The following is an 18,363-nucleotide window of genomic DNA, read 5'->3' as shown; positions in this document are numbered from 1 at the left end:
AAATGCGATTTAGTGTTTTTTTTTTGTCCACCGTTCACCTTGTGATGCATATTTATTTCTTAAAAATTAGAAAGTGACATGGTAGAATCTGTCAAAATCTTCCTACATGTTCAGCATCTGCATCATAGCTTTCTAGTTCAAGAGAAGTCAATAAACAATTACGGAAACGAGAGGACCTACCTCCTGACCTCTAGGTCTTCCAAGGCTTGAGGCAAAGACAAAAATACGGAATAGATGATTCTCTGTTCGAGTAGGGCACTACCCCCAATACGACCTACTGCACTCGGCCCATAAGCATCAGAAAAAGCAAGTGAGCCGGTCTTGACAGTAGGGGTGTCAATGGACCGGTTTTGGGTTGGATTCCGTCCAAATCAAAATCCATTTGGACGGACCAATAAGACATTGAATTTGAACGTATTGGACGGACCAATACGACATATTGGATTGGACCTAGCCCCATCTATAATGAATTTATATTGGATTGAGCCAATATCTGGTCCATTGATAGAAGATAATAACATAGATGCCAATGGACCAGGTTTGAGTTGAAGCCAATCTAAATTAACAGGAATTTGAACGGATTGGACAGTCTCTGGACTGGTTCAAAATGGTCCAAAATATTCATTGGATTGGATTGGATCAGGTCCATTTGTAATGGATTCACATTGGACTGGACCAGATTGGACCAAATCCAGTCCAATTGACACCCCCTACTTGACAGCCGTCAGAAACTCAAAATTAGATGTTCACTTTGGATGGCTAAGACGTAGCACCCAGATGCAAAATCCAATGAATATCATACAAGCAGCATGCTAAACGATAAAGAGAAACGGAAAAAGATAAGAGGCCTAAATAAAAGAATAATTGTGTAAACAAGAAAAAAAAGATAAGAGGCCTAAATAAAAGAATAATTGTGTAAACAAGAAAACCACTATGTTTTATATCTGAGCATCTATACAACCTTTAATTGGACTACTGACTTTTACAAAGAAATAAGGACAAAAAATTCAGTGTAAAGTAACTCTGTTGAAGCTGCACCTTTTTTTTTTTCTTTTTGGTAATTTTCTTGATTCCAAGTTTAACTATAGATATCTTCCTTTGTTCCCTTCACTTCAGTGATGGGAACAAGAAATGTACCTCTTATTTTGTCTACCCAGATCTTTTGTGAAGCTTTGTAGCATCAAAGCTCGTGTTTTACCATCAGGTTTAAGTCCATTATCAAGCATTTTCATATACAACTTCTTAGCAGACATGATCTTGCCTCGTAGACACATGCCTTGGATCACTGCATTGTACAGAGATACATTTGGACCAACACACTGCCAAATAAACCAAATAAGTTAGAGATGAACATGTTTAGCATCAAGGATTCATAAAAAAATTCAGTGGCAATGCCAAAAGGCTAGATATAGTTGCAATCTCCCCAATAAAATCACAGGATGAATATGCAAGAAAATAATAAAAAAATATGGCATAACATAAATTACATGGTCAATAACCTGGGGTTGTTTTGAATTGCTCTCTTAATTTGCCAAGTCCATCTCCTCCAGGGTGATGAGTTTGTTGGGACCTAAAGGGTGCTTGCACCTTAAGGCTACCCTCAAAGCAAGACTCTAGGGGAACTCCTTAGGGCTCAAGTTTGAGACTTTCACTTCAAAGCAATTGTATACCTTGGCATGGCTTATGTTAAGTGCATGTGTCTCTTATATTAGTCATAATCAACTAATCATCACTGTACTAGAGTTAAAGATCAGACTTTGTTTTCAATATGTTTATAGTTGTAGTTAGTTTCAAATATTTTCAGAGGCATTTGAACTTTAAAGCTTTAAAACATGCCTCATGGCAAGGTAAGCTGAATTGCCCTTAGGAGCAATTATGAAGCATAACATGCTTGTGAGGTGAGCAAAGTGTCTGAGGCAGAATAGGCACAGACCTTTTTAACACCATAAATCCAAGGCATGAATTTCATGAACATGAGACATGTTAAAATTATGAAAATTTAATGTAAAATATGAAATAAACCTTGTTCTATGTATCGGTATAAAATAAATAACTTAAATTAGCCAATAGTAGGGCCATTGAACAACAAAATGGTTTATTAAACACACAAGAAAAAAATTATTATACATGTACAGTTACTCATTCATTAAAAATACATGCATGTGAAGCTTAAGCCAACATTACACATTTTAGAGGTGAAATTTGCATTTGGTACTTATAGGCAATTTAGGGCATTCAGTTAAGATCTGAATATGTTAATGAGTTAGATAATGTAACATATAAGAATTGGAAACTTACATCTAGGATTTCCACCACTTCAGCCCAGAGAGATCCCCATATGCAAGCTCTTGTTAATGACAAATAAGTGAATGTGTCTGGACTGCACTTTTGGTGGAGCATGTGTTCATAGACTTGCAAGGCAACTTTTGGCTTTCTTGCAGCTTCACAGGCACCAATAACAAGGTTGTATGATGCAGTTGATACCAGCAATCCCCTAGCTTCCATCTGCCACAGAAGCTGCAAGGATCGATCCCAGTAACCAAGTCTTTGGCAAGACATTAGAGCTGTATTGTATAGATGAAGATTTAACTGAGAATTCCACTCTCCTTTAATGCTCTCAAACAATTGTAAAGCATCAGCATATCTATTTCCCCGGTTCAGTGCACCAATCAAGGCATTCCATGTGTAAACATCAGGTGCATGACCTGAAGATCTCATGAGATCATAAACCCTAAATGCTAGTTTTACTTCTCCAGCCTTCCCTAAAGAATTGATCAATGTATTGTAGGTTGAAACATTTGGGTTGAAACCACTGTCCCTCATATTCTGGAAGATTCTAAGTGCCAAACTCCATTTACCCTCCTTTGTGCAGGCAGCAATTACAGCCTGCATCATATCCTGACCTGGATTAAATCCATTTTGGACCATTTCATGGTAAGCATCAAGTGCAAGTTCTATCTGACCACAGCGAACAAAAATGCAAACTAATAAGCGATAAGTAACAATTGTTTCAGGATGACCATTTTCCTTCATCTTTCTCCACATTCTCTCTGTTTGAATCCAGTTGTTTGTTTTTCCGCAAATTGAAATTATAGTATTGTAAACAATTGCATCAAAACCTTTCTCCAGTGTACCATTCCCTTCCAATTCCACGAACATTTTAAGAGCTGATTCACAACCCTCAGTACTTGCAATTGCCTTGAGGATTAAGCTATATGTATGGCCTGTGGCCATCTCCTTCTCCTTCATAATCTCAAAGATTTTCAACGCATCATCAGGCATCTTGTTCCTCAAAAGACAAGATAGGAGAGAGTTACAGGCATGTAGATTGGGTCGAAGACCAGAAGCCTCCATTGACATATACAACTCCAATGCACTCCTGAACTTGTTAGACCTGCTAAGGCTCAGGATCCTTTTTGACAAGACTTCTTCATCCATTTCCTCTAAAAAATGCAGCTTGGGTTGAAACGGACTAACCATCACCTTTGATTCGATGGAAGTCGGTCTACCTCCACTATGTGCAACACCACAGTCATCATGAACTGTTGGATTTCCCCATGGTGGCAACTGTTCATAAGAATTATTATTGCATTCCTCTTCTCTTTTTTGACATGATATTTTGGCTTCCTCCCCTTCACAACCTACGCTAAATGGTAGACTAGCAACAAGAAATGGTTTATCCTTTCCTCCTCTAGAACCGACTAGCCACTTTGTTCCTGGCATTCTCAGTACACTCAAACCACTGAAACACTTATCCATGGATACCATGTTAACTTCATGTATTGCCATGTATTTTCGGTTGGATCTTCCGTCAAATAGATTGAAATCTAAGCTACAATGCCAAGGTGACCTATATGTTACATTTTCCCGAGTGGTTGGCTTTTGTTGGCTATGAGAACCCTCCGATATGATGCGAACTGTAAGTCGACTTGTCAAAACTCCTATCATGGTTGAGTCCGGAAAGGACAGAGAAGTTAATTGGGATATCTGAACCCCAGAAGTTATAGAAAAACCCAAGGTAAGAGAAAAGAACCTCAAAACGGAGTTCAAGCCCTTCCAAAACTTAAGATGAAGGTACTCATATTTTGCGTTGCTGTGAAGAGAAAGAAGTCAATTAGAATACTTTTAAGGTTAAAGCTCAAAACAATGTAATTTCACGGTTGGGAAAAAAAGTGCATCAATTCTGAATATCCCAAGCATTAAAAGGGATGGAAACACGATGTATACAGTTGTGTGAATAAAATCCACATCAAACTCAAGTGGTTTAAAGCTGAACTTATTGACCATAGGAGAAAATCAATTCAAGTGGAAGAAATTCCAAGCATGAAATTCGCAGAAATGGCGACTTTAATATTAGGAGAGTTCACATCCATAGTCGAACTTTCAGAGTTTAGGACATGAGAAGAAGAAAACCCACCTCAGATGGAGCAGAACCAGCCTTGTAAGACGAAGATTTGTCTGAAATCTTGGAGAGATGGTGTACACATACAGCTATCAACAGAAATGGTAAAAGACCTCTCTTTGAAAATATGGAGGGAAGAAAGAGGATAACGAATGTTAGGAACTTTTTGCGCAGACGGTAGAACTGTTCATGGGCCGGGCCGGGCTTTTACTCTTCATTAATAGAAATTTGTTAGGCCCGAGCCCGAGCCCGGCCCGATCAACGGGCCTACAACTTGGGCCCGAGCCCGGCCCTGATAAAAAGCCCGAAGTTCGAGTCTGAGCCCGGGCTTTTACTTACCGCCGGTGACTGTGTTCGTTGGAGCTGAGTTCGCTGTGAGCTGCGATTTTAACAGTAAAAAGTGTGTCAGTTCGCGTTTGAGAGAGAGAGAGAGAGAGAGAGAGAGAGGACTCATTGCTAGAGTTGTTGCGTCAGTGAATGTTTGCTGTCTCGCCGGTTGTGTGGCTGCTTGAGAGTGTGAGGACTGAGGAGGATGTAAAGAGAAGAGAGGTTCGACTAAGGGGAAAGAGGTGCAAGAGAAGAGAGGTTTGGCTTAGGGTTTTTTAAGTTTAGTCTATAGGTCGAGCTGGGCCGGGCTATTTTGGCAAATCCCGAGCATGGATTGAATTTATTGCGGATCGGGCTTTTTGGTCTGAGGTTAAGCCCGCGGGCTCATTTGCATGTTCAAGCCTGTCCGAGGGCCAAGCCGGCCCATCAAGCCACCCAACCCATGAACAGGTCTAGGAGATGGGTAACGTTAGAAGCTCAACAAAGATTATTTTTGGAAAATTTCCAATTATTACCCTGTATTTTGGGGCTAATGCTATTTTGGTCTCTAACCTTTAAAAAACTTTCAAAATGTACCAATCTAGTACATATTTCAAACTTCCAAAATATGTCAATCCAATGCCAACCGTTAATCTCTTGTTAAATGACACTTGAAAAAAGACAAAAATGCTCTTCAAGTATTATCTAATTTTCTTTATCAATCATCCAAAATTAACAGTCCTAAATCCTAACCTTTTTTATTTAAGAAAATTGGGTCCAAAATACCCATTATTACATGATCTCAATTTTATTGAATAAAAGTAGGAATTTGAAATTGTTAATTTTTTGTCAAAGTTTGAATGGCTGATAAAAAAATTAGATGACACTTGCAAGACATTTATGTCCTTTTCAAATACCACTTCACACTGGTTAATAATTGGTTAATGGTACATATTGGATTGACACATTTTAAAAGTTCCAATATTGAATTATAATATTTTAAAATTTGGGGACCAAAGTGGTAATAGCCAACGTATAGAATACTAATCGGAAATTTAATTAGAAAAAAAAGAAAGATTCTTGGTTAAGTTACTGGATTTGGATCGAACAGATACCATCCGGTAGAGTTGCACAAGTGATCAATACCGTTCACTTTGTGGACCACCTTTTGAATGCCTGTCTTTACCATCGGATGGCTGATTTTCTACTATTTGATTAGAATCTGAACAGCTTCGAGAAAAACATCCAAAGTTGAAAACAAAAGGCTCTTGGGTTCTGAAGCAGTGAAGCCGTGCTACACAAAACCCATTTAAAAGTTCTTGATCGATCAACAGAACAAAAAGGGCTTCGGTGTGTTCTTTTCTCTTGCGTAAAAAAGGATTACTTCTCTCAGATGGGTTTGTATTTTTGTTTTTTCAAGAAGATGAGTACTAAATGAGAGCTTTGATTCGGACTTTATCGTTGTTTTTTTGATATATCAATACATTACATACTTTGTTGCAGATGAAGTAAATAGTGAGAGGGTGATGAATGGGATAGCTTCAATAGCTCTGCTGCCGTCTGGCTCCATTTCAGGCCATTTCATCCACCTTCCCCACTCTATCTGTTATGGCCTTCATGGCACTGGTATGATTACTGTCTCAGTATTACATAAAATCAATCACTTATATTTCTTTCTGGCTTCATTTTCCATTCTACTTGATCTTACACTGAAAACTCTAATCAAACGATTTTTTTCCGACTTTTATTTTTTGGCCTTCTCTAATCTTTACGTTTCTGTTTAGTGTTTACACTAAAATGATGCTTTCTTGCAGAATTGACTATGAGTCTGAGAAAACTTTGGTACTTCAATTTTCTTTGCAGAGTTTATTTATATTCTTGCTATTGCCGATGTTGTTGATCATAATTAGTTATTCTGGCCTATAATTTCATTTGCCTTCTTGGGTTAGGCTTTAGGGGTGTTGGATGTGATGGGGTAAAGGCTGTCTCTCAGACTGTGACATTCTTAAACTTTATTCTTTGTTTCTAAGAATTGGCTTGCGACAGAGAGTGCAGCAGAGGTGAAGATTACCGCTTGCTCAAGCTCACAATTGTAGACTACTCTGTAGGTCCTCTTTACTTCGCGCTTCTATTACCTTTTTAATTCATCTCTTCTTTGTAAATCGTGCTGGTTTACATATTTTTGTTTTTTTTTTGAAGTTGTTTATATGGCATTTAACTTATCTAAAATAGAAATCATACTACAGAGGAAGAGAGGGCGAGTAGTTGTAGTGGAGTGCAAAGGGCATGATGCTGCTCGATTCCAGAACATTGATCATGCTCATGGGTAAGCCATTTTTTGAGTTCTCTTACTGTCATAACTAAATGTTAGATTTTAGGGGCATTTAATTGTGGAAACCATTCATATAAGGCCTTTTAAAGGGTAGAAAATGACCTAGAAATCTTTCATGAGGTTGTGCAGGGAAGAATCCTACCTGACCTGATTCTGATTAGGATTTTTTTTTTTTTTTTTACATTTTCTTCAATGATATAATGGCTATCTTCCTGTGATTCAATCCGTCATTACCTTCTTTTATTGGCAGCACTTTTGCAGTGGCCTATGTGGGGTTAGATGATGTTTGGATTTGTAGGAGATTCAATCAACCAATTAGATGGAGAAATGGGTGCACACAAGGTTATTCAAACTTGACCTCCTACCTTAGTGATATTAGAGATATATTGTAATCTTTTCCTAATCAAAGAAGAAAGGTAGCCAAGAGGACTAAATTCTACTGCTGATAACCTTGCAAGGGAGAGAGTGGAAGGGGCTCTATTTTTGTACAGACAATAACTCTGTTCCTAAGTATTTTTGGTTGATGTATGGGCTCTAGAGCATATTCTGTAGGCAGTAGACTCTTCTAAATCCTTTCTTGTACACTATTGTCATCAATGAAATACAATAATTATCTTCTCCCAACATATGCATGCATATTTATATCCAAAAGAAAAATCTTTTGCTGCGGTATGGTATTCTAAGATCAAGTTATCCATAGAAACTTTAGGTACTCTAAAGATGGTTCTTGTTTATATTTGTTAAGAAAGATAAACTATTGTCTTATTTGTGCTGGTTTGAAGGTTGCAGAAATAGGATTTGCAATCTAGGTTTCCTGTCTATTAAGGGATGCACTTAGCTACCAAAATGTATGTTGCTCTTGTGAGCAACTCGGGTTCCCATTCATTGCATTTTTCCTGTTAGAAACAACAACGCATTAATTTCATTTTTGGTTTTTCTTCAGCCTGATAAACAAAAGGCTTCTGCTAAATGGCAGCTAGCCATAGTTGCCTTAGTTGAGAGTCTGCAATTTGAAGAGACTGATGTGGCAAGACATGCAGGCCCATTTTGGGCTGCCATCTCAGCCACCAAATGTGAAACTGGTTTTCCATCAAGCTTATTCTTCCTTTTCTTACCATCTAAAAATTGCTTTGAATTCTCATTTATAAAAAAAAAGCTTTGAACTCTTTTCTCAGTGTTGATTGTGCCGGTTGACTTGATATTTTCCTTATTATTGTATATTTTTTTCTTCCTTCTAAGCAATGAGAAACCACATAGATATGATGAGCTTTTTCTCTTGCTAAAACTGTAAACAGTTGGGAAAAGGACATTACAGGTATGGTCGAGCAGAAGCATGGAAAAACCAAGGTTACTGTTTCTTTTGAGTGTGAAACACTGAAAGCTGACAAAGCAGCTGAAGATCATATCTGGCAGTTCATGCCCAATGTAGCTGGACTAAATGCTGTGGGTAGGTATTGCAGGTCCTCTCTCTCTCTCGTGTGTGTGGGGATGTGTAGTGGTATCCCGGGCTTCAAAGGGAGATCAGATCTGCTATCCACATGGCTTCCAACATTATCTACAGCTGCAAATCTCAAACGTGTTTCATACTTGTATGTTGTCATTGATGGGGTCGTACTTGAATGTGCCGCTATAGATCATGCTGGAAGCTGTGTGGGTTGCAGTTCCAGACTCCTTCGTAGGATCCTTCTAAATGCTCTCTAGATGGTTTTAACAAATGCTACTAGGAACAGCCTAAGATTCAGATTGTCATAATTTCCATATATTAGCATGCTGTAGGCTGTAGCCTTGCTGATTCTGATTTGTCCATGGAATGTCCACCATTTAGAAAATTAGATCATATGACCACAACTTTTATTAACAATGAGTTCTTAGTTCTCTACCAGTTTGTGCTATGGATCTTGGGCGGTTTCTTTATTGGTTTCATTTAAAAGATCCACCAGACTTGTTGCAGTTATGGGTTTACCACTCTTCACAAGTACAGAAAACTTGTAAGTGTCAGCTCAGGAAGTTGAATCACACACCACACTTGCTGTGTGTATGTGGTTTTGACTGCAACTTGTTAGGTGCAAGTGCAACCACAGTCCCGGTGGAAGGATTGCACTTACCAGTCGGTTATTGATTCTCTGATGAACAAGGAAAAACATGTTTAGCACAAATTCAAATTATCTACAATGCAACTCATAGTACTGGGCCAATTGTAATACACTTGTACACAATCATCTCCATACAGGTCGGTCCTCTATACGTGAGGCTGATAAGGGGTGTCATGATTGGCCTGGTATACTTCCAGCTCACGCAGAGGATTCAGAGTGTGTTGAGCAAACTGAATTGTAGTATCCAATCACTGAATGTATATTAGAACTTCTTAACATGTATTACAAATGTCAAAGCTTTCAATTTCACGCTCCTAACATGAGAGTTGATATTTGCAGTTAACATTGGACGGATGAGCATTTCAGGCTTGGATTTTGAGTCGGATGATGAGCTTGACGACATGCACACATGATGAACCCGTGAAGAAACCACACACTTTGTTTTGGTTAGCCTTGTTAACCTTATTTTTTTTGGATCATACTTGATTGAAGTCACGCCAAAAATCATTGGTTACTATTTGCATGCAACTCAATGTAACCTCGTTTTTCTTTTTTCCCAAGCACTTTGTCCTATTTCTACCAATTTCCCACGAAGGTGTTTCTTGTGATGAACAAGAAATAAGCAGTCTCAACACATACTGGATGAAAGCCATCCTTCAAGAACAGCATTGGAAGTTAAAATTAAACATACTGCTCATTAAAGCTAACTATTAATGACTAGTATTTTCTTGAGAAGCCATTTACCTGGCTAAATGCACTGGCTTAGGTAAATGTTTCCTGGAAAACACTCGAGTGTACTTGTCCAGAAAACACTTACCAGGTAAATGTTTCTGTAAAAGTGTTATTATTGAAGGGATAATGTTGTTTCATCATGCGTTAGTAATTTTTCCTGTAGGTAGGAAAGTTATTTATCCAAGTGGCTGGAGGGTAATACATATCTAAGTGTCATGTTTGGAAATCATTCTTTTCCATGGGATCAACTAATGTCGAAAAACGAATACAGATAAATTGGTCAATTCTCACATTGATCAACTTACTGTTCGCCCGTTCCTATTTATCGAAAAATTAACTTGGCCTTAAAAATTGGGAGATCTTTCCTTTACCCCCCAAAAAAGGTTGAAAGATCTTTCATGTGTTGAGGCATCCTATTTTTTAATCAATTTCCTGTTCGTTGATCATATGTTTAATCCGAAACTATGTTAATGCTTTAGAGTGACCAAAGTATTGCAAGTGGTAAAAAATAGGCTTGTCAATGATAAATACAACATTCAATCTGATAATGTCGGATTCAGATGATCTATTTATGTAAATAGATTGGATTCGGACTTGACTCCATCCAATCCTATAATATTATAATATTTATTGATTTTAATATATAAATTTTATATATTTATATTTAAAATTATGAAAAAATATATATTTTATTATATATGAATTTATATTTTAAAAAGTTAAGTGAAGTTCGATTAAATCCGAATCCAATCCAAATCTGTTAGGATTCAAATTCAAATCCAAGGTCTTCAAATCTGATAAGATTTTATTTGGATGCAAATTTTCAATAAAAGAAAGAAAAAGAATGAATGGATAGAAAAGTAAATAAATAAATCATGAACAAATAAACAAATATGCCTACAACATTTTTCAATCAAAATAATCAAGTACTAAATGGGTCGATCATTCAAAATTGTTAGAGGTGATCCTCCCTAGAGAAATTTTGGATAGTGAAAATTTATTGCAACTTGGAAGGAATAACAAATACATCAAGTAACAGCTTGGCAATTTAGCCAGGGGTCCTGCTCATACAGGAGATTTACCATATTTCTGTCTCCCATCTTCTATGAGAAAAAAACAGCTGTCCCAATCCCAAAGGTTCTTGGTCCCATGGCAGGGCAGTTTTGAATAAAAAGCGAAAAATAAATTCGACTACTAGTCAATCAGAAGTCCAATTAACGCCTGGATGTACCACATCCATTTTATTTGACCTTAAGATCATTAAAGCACTTGACAAGCAACATGTTTCCATCGAGATAGCTTTCTCCCTGCTACTTGGTAGCAAACCTACTAATCATGACAGCTAACTGCAGAAGTTATCATTAGAGCTTGGTTGAGTACCCATTTGAAATTGGGAGAAGTATAAATCAGCCCAGCTCAGAATTTACTAGGCCAAAGTACCGGGGAAATACATCCTGACCATGAATTGATGTCAAATTTATGGGCAGGATGTGGTTTATAGGGACAGGGCTAGTTGGGGGGGGGGGGTTGGAATTCAGAATTCTGATACTTTTCCCTTTGAAATTTTGATCTACCAAAAATCCATCCTACAGTGCATAAATATAAATAAATGGTCAATCGTCTCGTCATGTTCTGAGCACAACGGGCAGACCCGGTCGATGTTCCATCCACACCTCATAAGCCTGTCTGGTAGGCAGCTTACCCATAATAACAAACCATAAAGGGGTTTCGGTTCTCGGCTGGATGTTTTAATTTCCTGACTCAATTTTCATAAGGCTGTGTTCCGTATTTCAATATAGCCTAAATTCTCGTGATAGGTGGGGGACCGGAGAACTAAGCACGTTGCCGATTTAATTGAAAACTTTAACTTACCATCTTAACAAAAGCCCCAAACCATCGTGTCCAGTTAAAGATGTATAAGGGCTGTACAAATTACATATGCACGCTAATATGTCCCTTCCGTACCCTGACTACCTCTCGCCTCCCTACCAATTTCACCTGAGAAGTTTTGCGTGCAGTCAAATAAGAACCAATACCATACCGAGAATCAACGTCGAATGAGAAATTAGTTGATAGTGAGAACCAATGTTATTTTAATAATCTTTAGTCTCTGTACCCTGTAGAAATAAATTAAGGTTTTAAAAACAGATCCAGAAGTGACTGTTTTAACCATCAGTTTCTGGGTCAGCAATTCAACCGATCAAGTCAAACAGTTCAAACATTTTAATAATATATCTCATTTTAATCTGGATTAGATTATTAGGATAAGATGGATATAAATGTTTTTTTTTTTTTATAAAAATAGGAGCTACATAAGATGAAGGGTAACTCTAACCCCAAGTATTACAAAAACAAATAGATTTTAAATCACTAGGGATAAAGGAAGAGCAAAAACTGAGAATGATAGGAGGAAATGAAAAAAACAAAAACTGAGGATATAAAATGTGATGAGAAAGGGGATAAGAATGAGAGTGAGAAGAAGGTTTTATCCACTCCGAAGGAAGAAAAAAAAGAAGGTTGAGAGAGAATGGAAGAACTGAAGAGAGGGAAAAGTATGTGTGAGTGACCGGTGATCTCTCATCTCTCTCTCTCATATATCCCTCTAATCTCTCTCTCTCTGATATCTTGTTTGTCTCATATGTCCCTCAATGGTGGTCAAACCATCCAGATCAATGGTTTGTTGACCAATTAAACATTTTGTGGTAAAATAACGGTTCAGCACTGAAGTGGAACTAGTACCTTAACCAGTTTCCGGGTCGAACAGTCCAACTGTCCAGGTCAACGGTGGTTTCAAAACCATAAAACAAATTATTCAAAAGTAGCATCCCCCCCCCCCCCCCCAAAAAAAAAAAAAAAAACCAGAAATAAATAAATAAAGTATATAAACAAAAGAATCTTGGATCTAATAAAATGAAAATGGGAAACAAAAAAATGCTTGCATTAGTGTTACAATACAGTTGTTACTGGTAAACAATGTTTTCTATACAGTTCATAATTCATATAAGTTAACTGGTGTTTCCACGCCCCACCCCCCCTCCCCCCACAAAAAAAAAAAAAAAAAACAAAATCGGTCCGCAGAGACTATTCCTCTACTTGGGTTCCCTCCGGAGTATTTTGCCATGCAGAGTATGCACTACCAGGGACCTTGATTAAAAGCTCATCGTCATCTATGCTCTCCAGCGTCTCCGAGTTCCCATGGACCTGAAACCATTGACAATAAGTGAAATGATAGATGATTAGTGTTTTCAGTAGGTTAAACAAAGATTGAGAATGAAAGCATTGACAACAAGACATTTGAAATGACCTTTTTATTCGGTTTGTCAATACAAGAGGGAAGCATCGGAATTAAAATCATATTATGTAATTCTGTTTTTTTCCTTTTTTTCTTTTCTTTTCTTTGGATCCGCGTTGCTGCAACTCCTTAGCCCATTAAGTTGTTAGCTGCGCTTCAAAGTTGCATGATTTTGGTGTTTCACTGTTTTGTACCTTATTTATTCTGTGTTGAAGTAATCTGTTTAATCTTCTCACACGAATTTACCCCCCAAAAATGCAGAATAGCAAGAGCAAATATCTGAGGTTGAGAACTGCTAAAAACCAGGGGAATGGAAGCTTGTAAAACGTTAAGAATCTAATTGGATGTATTGGAAACTAAAATGAATACTTGGAAATTTGAAAACACTTTCTTGACAAACACAAACCGGAATAATTGCAGATTATTTCAACCTAAGTCCATAAAAAAATGCACAATACCAATTATCAAAAAAGAAAAAGCAAAATTCTGATAGTAGCATAATCTTTGGAACAAAAGTCCTCCCAGTGATTAAATGTCAATTTCAAGCCAGGCACAAGTTAGGTGATAGGTAAAACAAGTATATTCTGCTAAGTACACAATCAGTTATGGGTAAAACTGCAAAATCCTAACTGGGCACAAGGCAAAAGAATCCTTGTACTAACAAAGTGCGGGATAATTAAAATAGGGTTCTTTTTTCAAGAAAATGCTGGCATGCACAGTGCACAATTGATGGCTCAATAACAACAAGCATTAGATTCAGGGATCCTTTGGCAAATTTTGAGAGGAGCAGACATCTCAGTTATGAGAACTAGATGCTAAAAACAGTTGAGCTCATAGTGCGTCAGACATTCCAATTGCCAAAAGCAATTTAAATTAGAATTGCAAGTTCCAGGCAATTCAAAGAATGACAGAATATACACGTTTTGTCATAAGCATTCAACTACAGAAACTGCCAGTCCCCCCAAGACATAAAATCAACTCAATTTGGATTATAACCTATGAAAAGAGTTGTTCATATGACTGGTTAGACCAATAACCACACAAACCACATGTAAGGCAGAGACTGAAGTTCATTATTAACTTAACAAGCAAACGACCTTGAACGGTATCACTAAAAGAAAAGCCAATCCCTATAGCTAGTATTTTGATTCAGCAACACTTTACCTCCACATTAGAGTCAACAACTTTGGTATTGTCACCATCTTTTAGCTCATTCATGACGACCTTAAGCTGGTCCCTAGCCTTGATCCTTGCTAAGCACCGCTCAGCACGTTGAGCTGCAGTAACCTCAAAATGACAGGCAACACAGAGGGTCCTCATATTATCTAGTCTGCATTCCCCTATTGAAAGAACAAATCATTAGTTGATTCAAAAAATCAATCGACCACAGAGAAACAAAAACCAAAAATATACTTGGTAACAAGTCTCAAAAATAAATTTATCAGGAACCAAAGTCCTTGAAATCATTAATTACTATGGGAACAGTCAAGTATTCACACCTCCTCCTTGATAAACAGGTACTACATGATCAGCATGCCATGAATTGCCGTCAATTGGTTGACTAACGAGCTTATCAAACCTACAAAATATCAAATAACAAAGCCATCACAAAGTGGGACAATAACAAAGTGGAGATTGTTATGCATCTAGTATTTTAAACCTAACCCAGCTTAAAGGCATAGTTTTGGCGCCAAGGCAAAGCTAGGCAATCACAATCGGGGAGAACCTAGATGCCTAATCATCACATAGGCAATGGATTTTGCAAGTAGAAAATCCCTAAATCATGATTTTATTTCTTATTTTGCATAGTAACCAACGATAATCTATACTAACAATTAACAATAATATTCGTTGAATAACTTTCACCAACACCGGTAAGAAGTGATTGTTGTAAGTTGTAGGGGCAAGAGGGCTAAGGGTAGACCAAAAAGGTGTTTTAAAAGTGCAAGGTGCAAAAAAAGCATGAAGAGCATTTTGTGCCTGTTTTCTTAGTAGAAAGTGTTGGAAAGTCAGAGGAGATAAGAGAGGAGAGAAAAGAGAAGAGAGGAAAATAGATTGGGAGACAATAAGACGGGCTGGTGGCTCCAGCCTTTTTATTTATGTTAGGGAAACACAGCACATAATAAGAAAAATAAAGGGAAAAGACAATATTGCCCTTGCAACACATAACTACAAAAAATAATAACATTTAACACTCCCCTTCAAGTTGGGACATAGGTATCAATCATGCCCAACTTGTCACACAATTCATTGTGCCACAAGTGATAATAGGCTCTTTGTGAAGATATCTACAAGTTGCTCTTCAGAACTAACTTGGGGAGTACAAACTTCCCCACTTACAAGCTTTTACCTAATAAAGTGTTTATCCACTTCAATGTGTTTTGTTCTATCATGGAAAGCTGGATTAACTGCAATATTGATGGCAGCCTTATTGTCACAATAAAGAGACATGGGACTATCAACTGTGAATCTCAGTTTGCCCAACAAGTTCTTTATCCACATAACTTCAGAAACTCCATGGGACATAGCTATGTATTCAGCTTCTGCACTAGACCTAGACACTACACTTTGCTTTTTTACTTCTCCACATGACTAGGTTTCCCCCCATAAAAGTATAGTATCCACTGGTAGATTTCCTATCATCTACCGACCCAATCCAGTCTGCATTCATATATACTTCTACCTTCAAATGTCCATGCATAGTAGTCAAGGTGATGTCTAGGTGGTTTTCAAACCTTTCCTTGTCCAAACACCATATGCAATTTGCATAAGGCACACACCTAGGCAACTAGACTCGGCTAACCACCATTGCTATTGAGAATTACAGTTCCCCCTCCCCCTGGCTTACTAAACCCCAAAACATCTTGGTTCTTGTAGCACCCTGTCATGCCAACTAATATGCTAAATTGTTAAGCATCCAGTAACACCATGTCCCCTCCTAATTGCTCTCCAGTCACCTTATAACTACCTTAGAGTCATCCCCTTCAATGAAAACATTTATACAATTAAAAAATTCTGTTCTTTCTATACCTATCAGGGCAGCAGTAAGTTCTGCCCTTGTAGAATCTCCCATCCCCACAGCTTGTTTTTGTTTTTATATTTATTTATTTTTTTCGATTGGTAATTAAATACTTCTTTGTTTTGAGATTCAACTTAATGATACCTAGAAAAAGTGGCTGGGTAGAACTTAGACTGTTCAAAAATTAAGAAAATGAAGAGAAACATGTCATTGGTTGTATTATTTAGGGAGAGAAGCTTAACCAGAAATAATAAGTGCATAAAGGGGGTAGGGGGGATGTCTCATATAAATAATATTTTAATAGTATATGACTATATAATTTAATTCTTTTTGAAGAGGTAAAGTAAGATTTTATTAAGGAATAAACAAAAGATAAAGGAAATGTTCACTCCACAAAGGCTGTGCAAGAGAAACACCTTAGGAATCCTCAAAAAAAAAAACATTGCACAAGCACTCGATACATCCCTTTTGAACAGCACATTTGAACTCAGCCACCCTCTCAGATCATCTACAACTGAATTTATCACTTTTTCTACTTGGAGCTGTTTGTGATCAAAGATCCTCTTATTTCTCTCCTTCCAAATGGACCACAGGACTGCCAAAGGAATTGCATTCTACAAGATCCTACCCTTTTTGCTCAAACCTTCAACTTTCCAGCTCTCAAGAAGAGACTTGACAGAGTTAGGCATGGAAAAAGAATAGTGAATGACCTTAACAAAGTAACTCCAAATTCTTGAAGACACAGTGGAGAAACAGGTGACTGGAAGTCTCTTCTCCCTCACCGCATAAGACACAAGAGGCATCTGGAAGTCCCGTCCCTTTTCGAATCAGCAGAGTCTTTGTCAAGCACCTATCTCCAACCACCACCTATGTAAAAAACTTCACTTCGGAGGGGGCCAGACCACCCCAAACTAGATAACTGGGGAAAGAGTCTGGGTCGGCAGGCTCTATACTAGAGAAAAAAGACTTCACTGAGAACAATTCAGATTTGGACCAACACCAACAGTGCTGATCGGGGGCACAGGGGTTTAACCCTATGTCTTGCAGCTTTGCCAACAGCTCTGCCACCTGCGGAACCTTCAAATCAATAAAGTTTCTCCAGAAAGAGGGAGTCCAGACAAGAGAATCACCTGAAGCGCTACAGCACTCAGCTACCTTGACCTCCTTATCAGCAGCCAAGAGAAATAATTCTGGAAACAAATCTTTCAAGGGCAATCTGAACACCAACTGTCATGCCAAAAATTCAGCCTTGCACCATTCCCAACCTTACATTTAATTCCTTTCATAAAATGAAGATAAGCCTTATAGATCCCCTTCAACACCCCACAACTGTAAGAGTGGGTAGACTCAGCTGCATCCCACCCATTAGTGTGAATACCATACTTCTGCACTATAACTTGCCTCCAAAGCTCATTGGGCTCCTTTAGGAATCTCCAGAACCATTTACCAAATTTAAATTGTTAAATTTGAATATACAATTGACAAGTTAAATGCATAATCTTTGCCTATTTGTCAATTGCCACATGGCCAGATTAGCCATTTTTCAAAAGATCCAATGGGTCATAAGTTACATGTAAATTGGGAAAATATAGTTACTAGAGTCCCATATTGTACAGTTTAAATGATTGGAGCATTGTTACAGAGAGGAGATTTGAGATTTCAATGCAGCAGCCATTTTTGAAAATATGCCTTGAACAAAGCATAAAACCAATTTTATTATAAAACACTAGGAATTACTAAAAATGGTGAATCACAATTTTCTACAAATATTAATTAGGAGAATTATTAAAAGTAGTAGGTCCAAAATTACCATATAAAGTAAACTTGATATACTGACAAAAAAAAAAAAAGAAAATAGAAGACTTGAAATCTTAATACTAAGAAATCTAGAACTTCAATAAAAGATCTCCATCTTATGTGGACTCCACTTTTAGTTTTTGCCGACTTTTCTCCCATGAACTTACTATAAGATAAGAATATGGCTCAAAGACTTTTTCAGCCCATTTATTCTTTCCATCCAGATCCATAAGCTTCTATTTGGTCTTCCTAAGAGGCTCGATCTGATCTAATAGTATAACCATGCAGGCACATGCTTCTGTAATCCGCACTTGAGGGACAGTTCAAACATAACAAAATTCCTTTCTCTTCTTCCTTATTTGGCATAATTGAGCATATAACGTACACAAT

The 18,363-nt window shown here is 37.5% G+C and overlaps 3 protein-coding genes across 9 annotated transcripts in view; 1 reads left to right on the top strand and 2 right to left on the bottom strand.

The window, feature by feature from the left end:
• Positions 1-901: 901 nt before the first annotated feature.
• Positions 902-4,593, bottom strand: EMB2076 (Pentatricopeptide repeat (PPR) superfamily protein). Of its 2 annotated transcripts, XM_088982928.1 has the most exons (4): positions 4,418-4,593; positions 4,034-4,093; positions 2,299-3,941; positions 902-1,319 (listed from the first exon to the last, which is right to left on the bottom strand). In XM_088982928.1, the coding sequence occupies exons 3-4, from the start codon at positions 3,787-3,789 to the stop codon at positions 1,113-1,115; spliced, it is 1,698 nt and encodes a 565-aa protein (XP_088839054.1). In that variant the 5' UTR covers positions 3,790-3,941; positions 4,034-4,093; positions 4,418-4,593; the 3' UTR covers positions 902-1,112. The 2 variants fall into 2 exon arrangements, with proteins under 2 accessions (XP_088839054.1, XP_088839053.1); XM_088982927.1 differs by having other exon boundaries at positions 2,299-4,093.
• A 1,328-nt stretch (positions 4,594-5,921) lies between these two features.
• LOC148854410 (uncharacterized) lies at positions 5,922-9,693 on the top strand. 2 transcript variants are annotated; one of them, XM_088985679.1, is made up of 6 exons: positions 5,922-6,105; positions 6,212-6,334; positions 6,739-6,812; positions 6,955-7,034; positions 8,336-8,487; positions 9,473-9,693. In XM_088985679.1, exons 1-6 carry the CDS (start codon positions 6,102-6,104, stop codon positions 9,544-9,546), a joined length of 507 nt encoding a protein of 168 aa, XP_088841805.1. In that variant the 5' UTR covers positions 5,922-6,101; the 3' UTR covers positions 9,547-9,693. The 2 variants fall into 2 exon arrangements, 1 of the variants encoding a protein (XP_088841805.1); XR_016113173.1 differs by having other exon boundaries at positions 5,952-6,105; positions 7,291-8,487.
• Positions 9,694-12,907: 3,214 nt separating this feature from the next.
• LOC148854409 (SNF2 domain-containing protein / helicase domain-containing protein / HNH endonuclease domain-containing protein) overlaps positions 12,908-18,363 on the bottom strand; it is a 52,093-nt gene continuing 46,637 nt past the window's right edge. For 4 of the 5 annotated variants that reach the window (XM_088983575.1, XM_088983576.1, XM_088983577.1 and 1 more), the window contains 3 exons: positions 14,657-14,736; positions 14,322-14,497; positions 12,909-13,066 (listed from right to left, as the gene is read on the bottom strand). In XM_088983575.1, the coding sequence (XP_088839701.1) occupies positions 12,947-13,066; positions 14,322-14,497; positions 14,657-14,736 (376 nt within the window). In that variant the 3' untranslated portion in view covers positions 12,909-12,946. Of the gene's footprint in view, positions 13,067-14,321; positions 14,498-14,656; positions 14,737-18,363 lie in introns of all 5 variants that reach the window. The other variant, XM_088983574.1, reaches the window with a different exon arrangement.

The sequence above is a fragment of the Nelumbo lutea genome, chromosome 4 (genome assembly GCF_056320005.1).
Source record: "Nelumbo lutea isolate HS-2025 chromosome 4, American lotus-T2T, whole genome shotgun sequence".
Taxonomy (NCBI): domain Eukaryota; kingdom Viridiplantae; phylum Streptophyta; class Magnoliopsida; order Proteales; family Nelumbonaceae; genus Nelumbo; species Nelumbo lutea.
The sequence above is the reverse complement of the archived record's forward strand: the minus strand, read 5'-3'. Positions and strand labels throughout refer to the sequence as shown.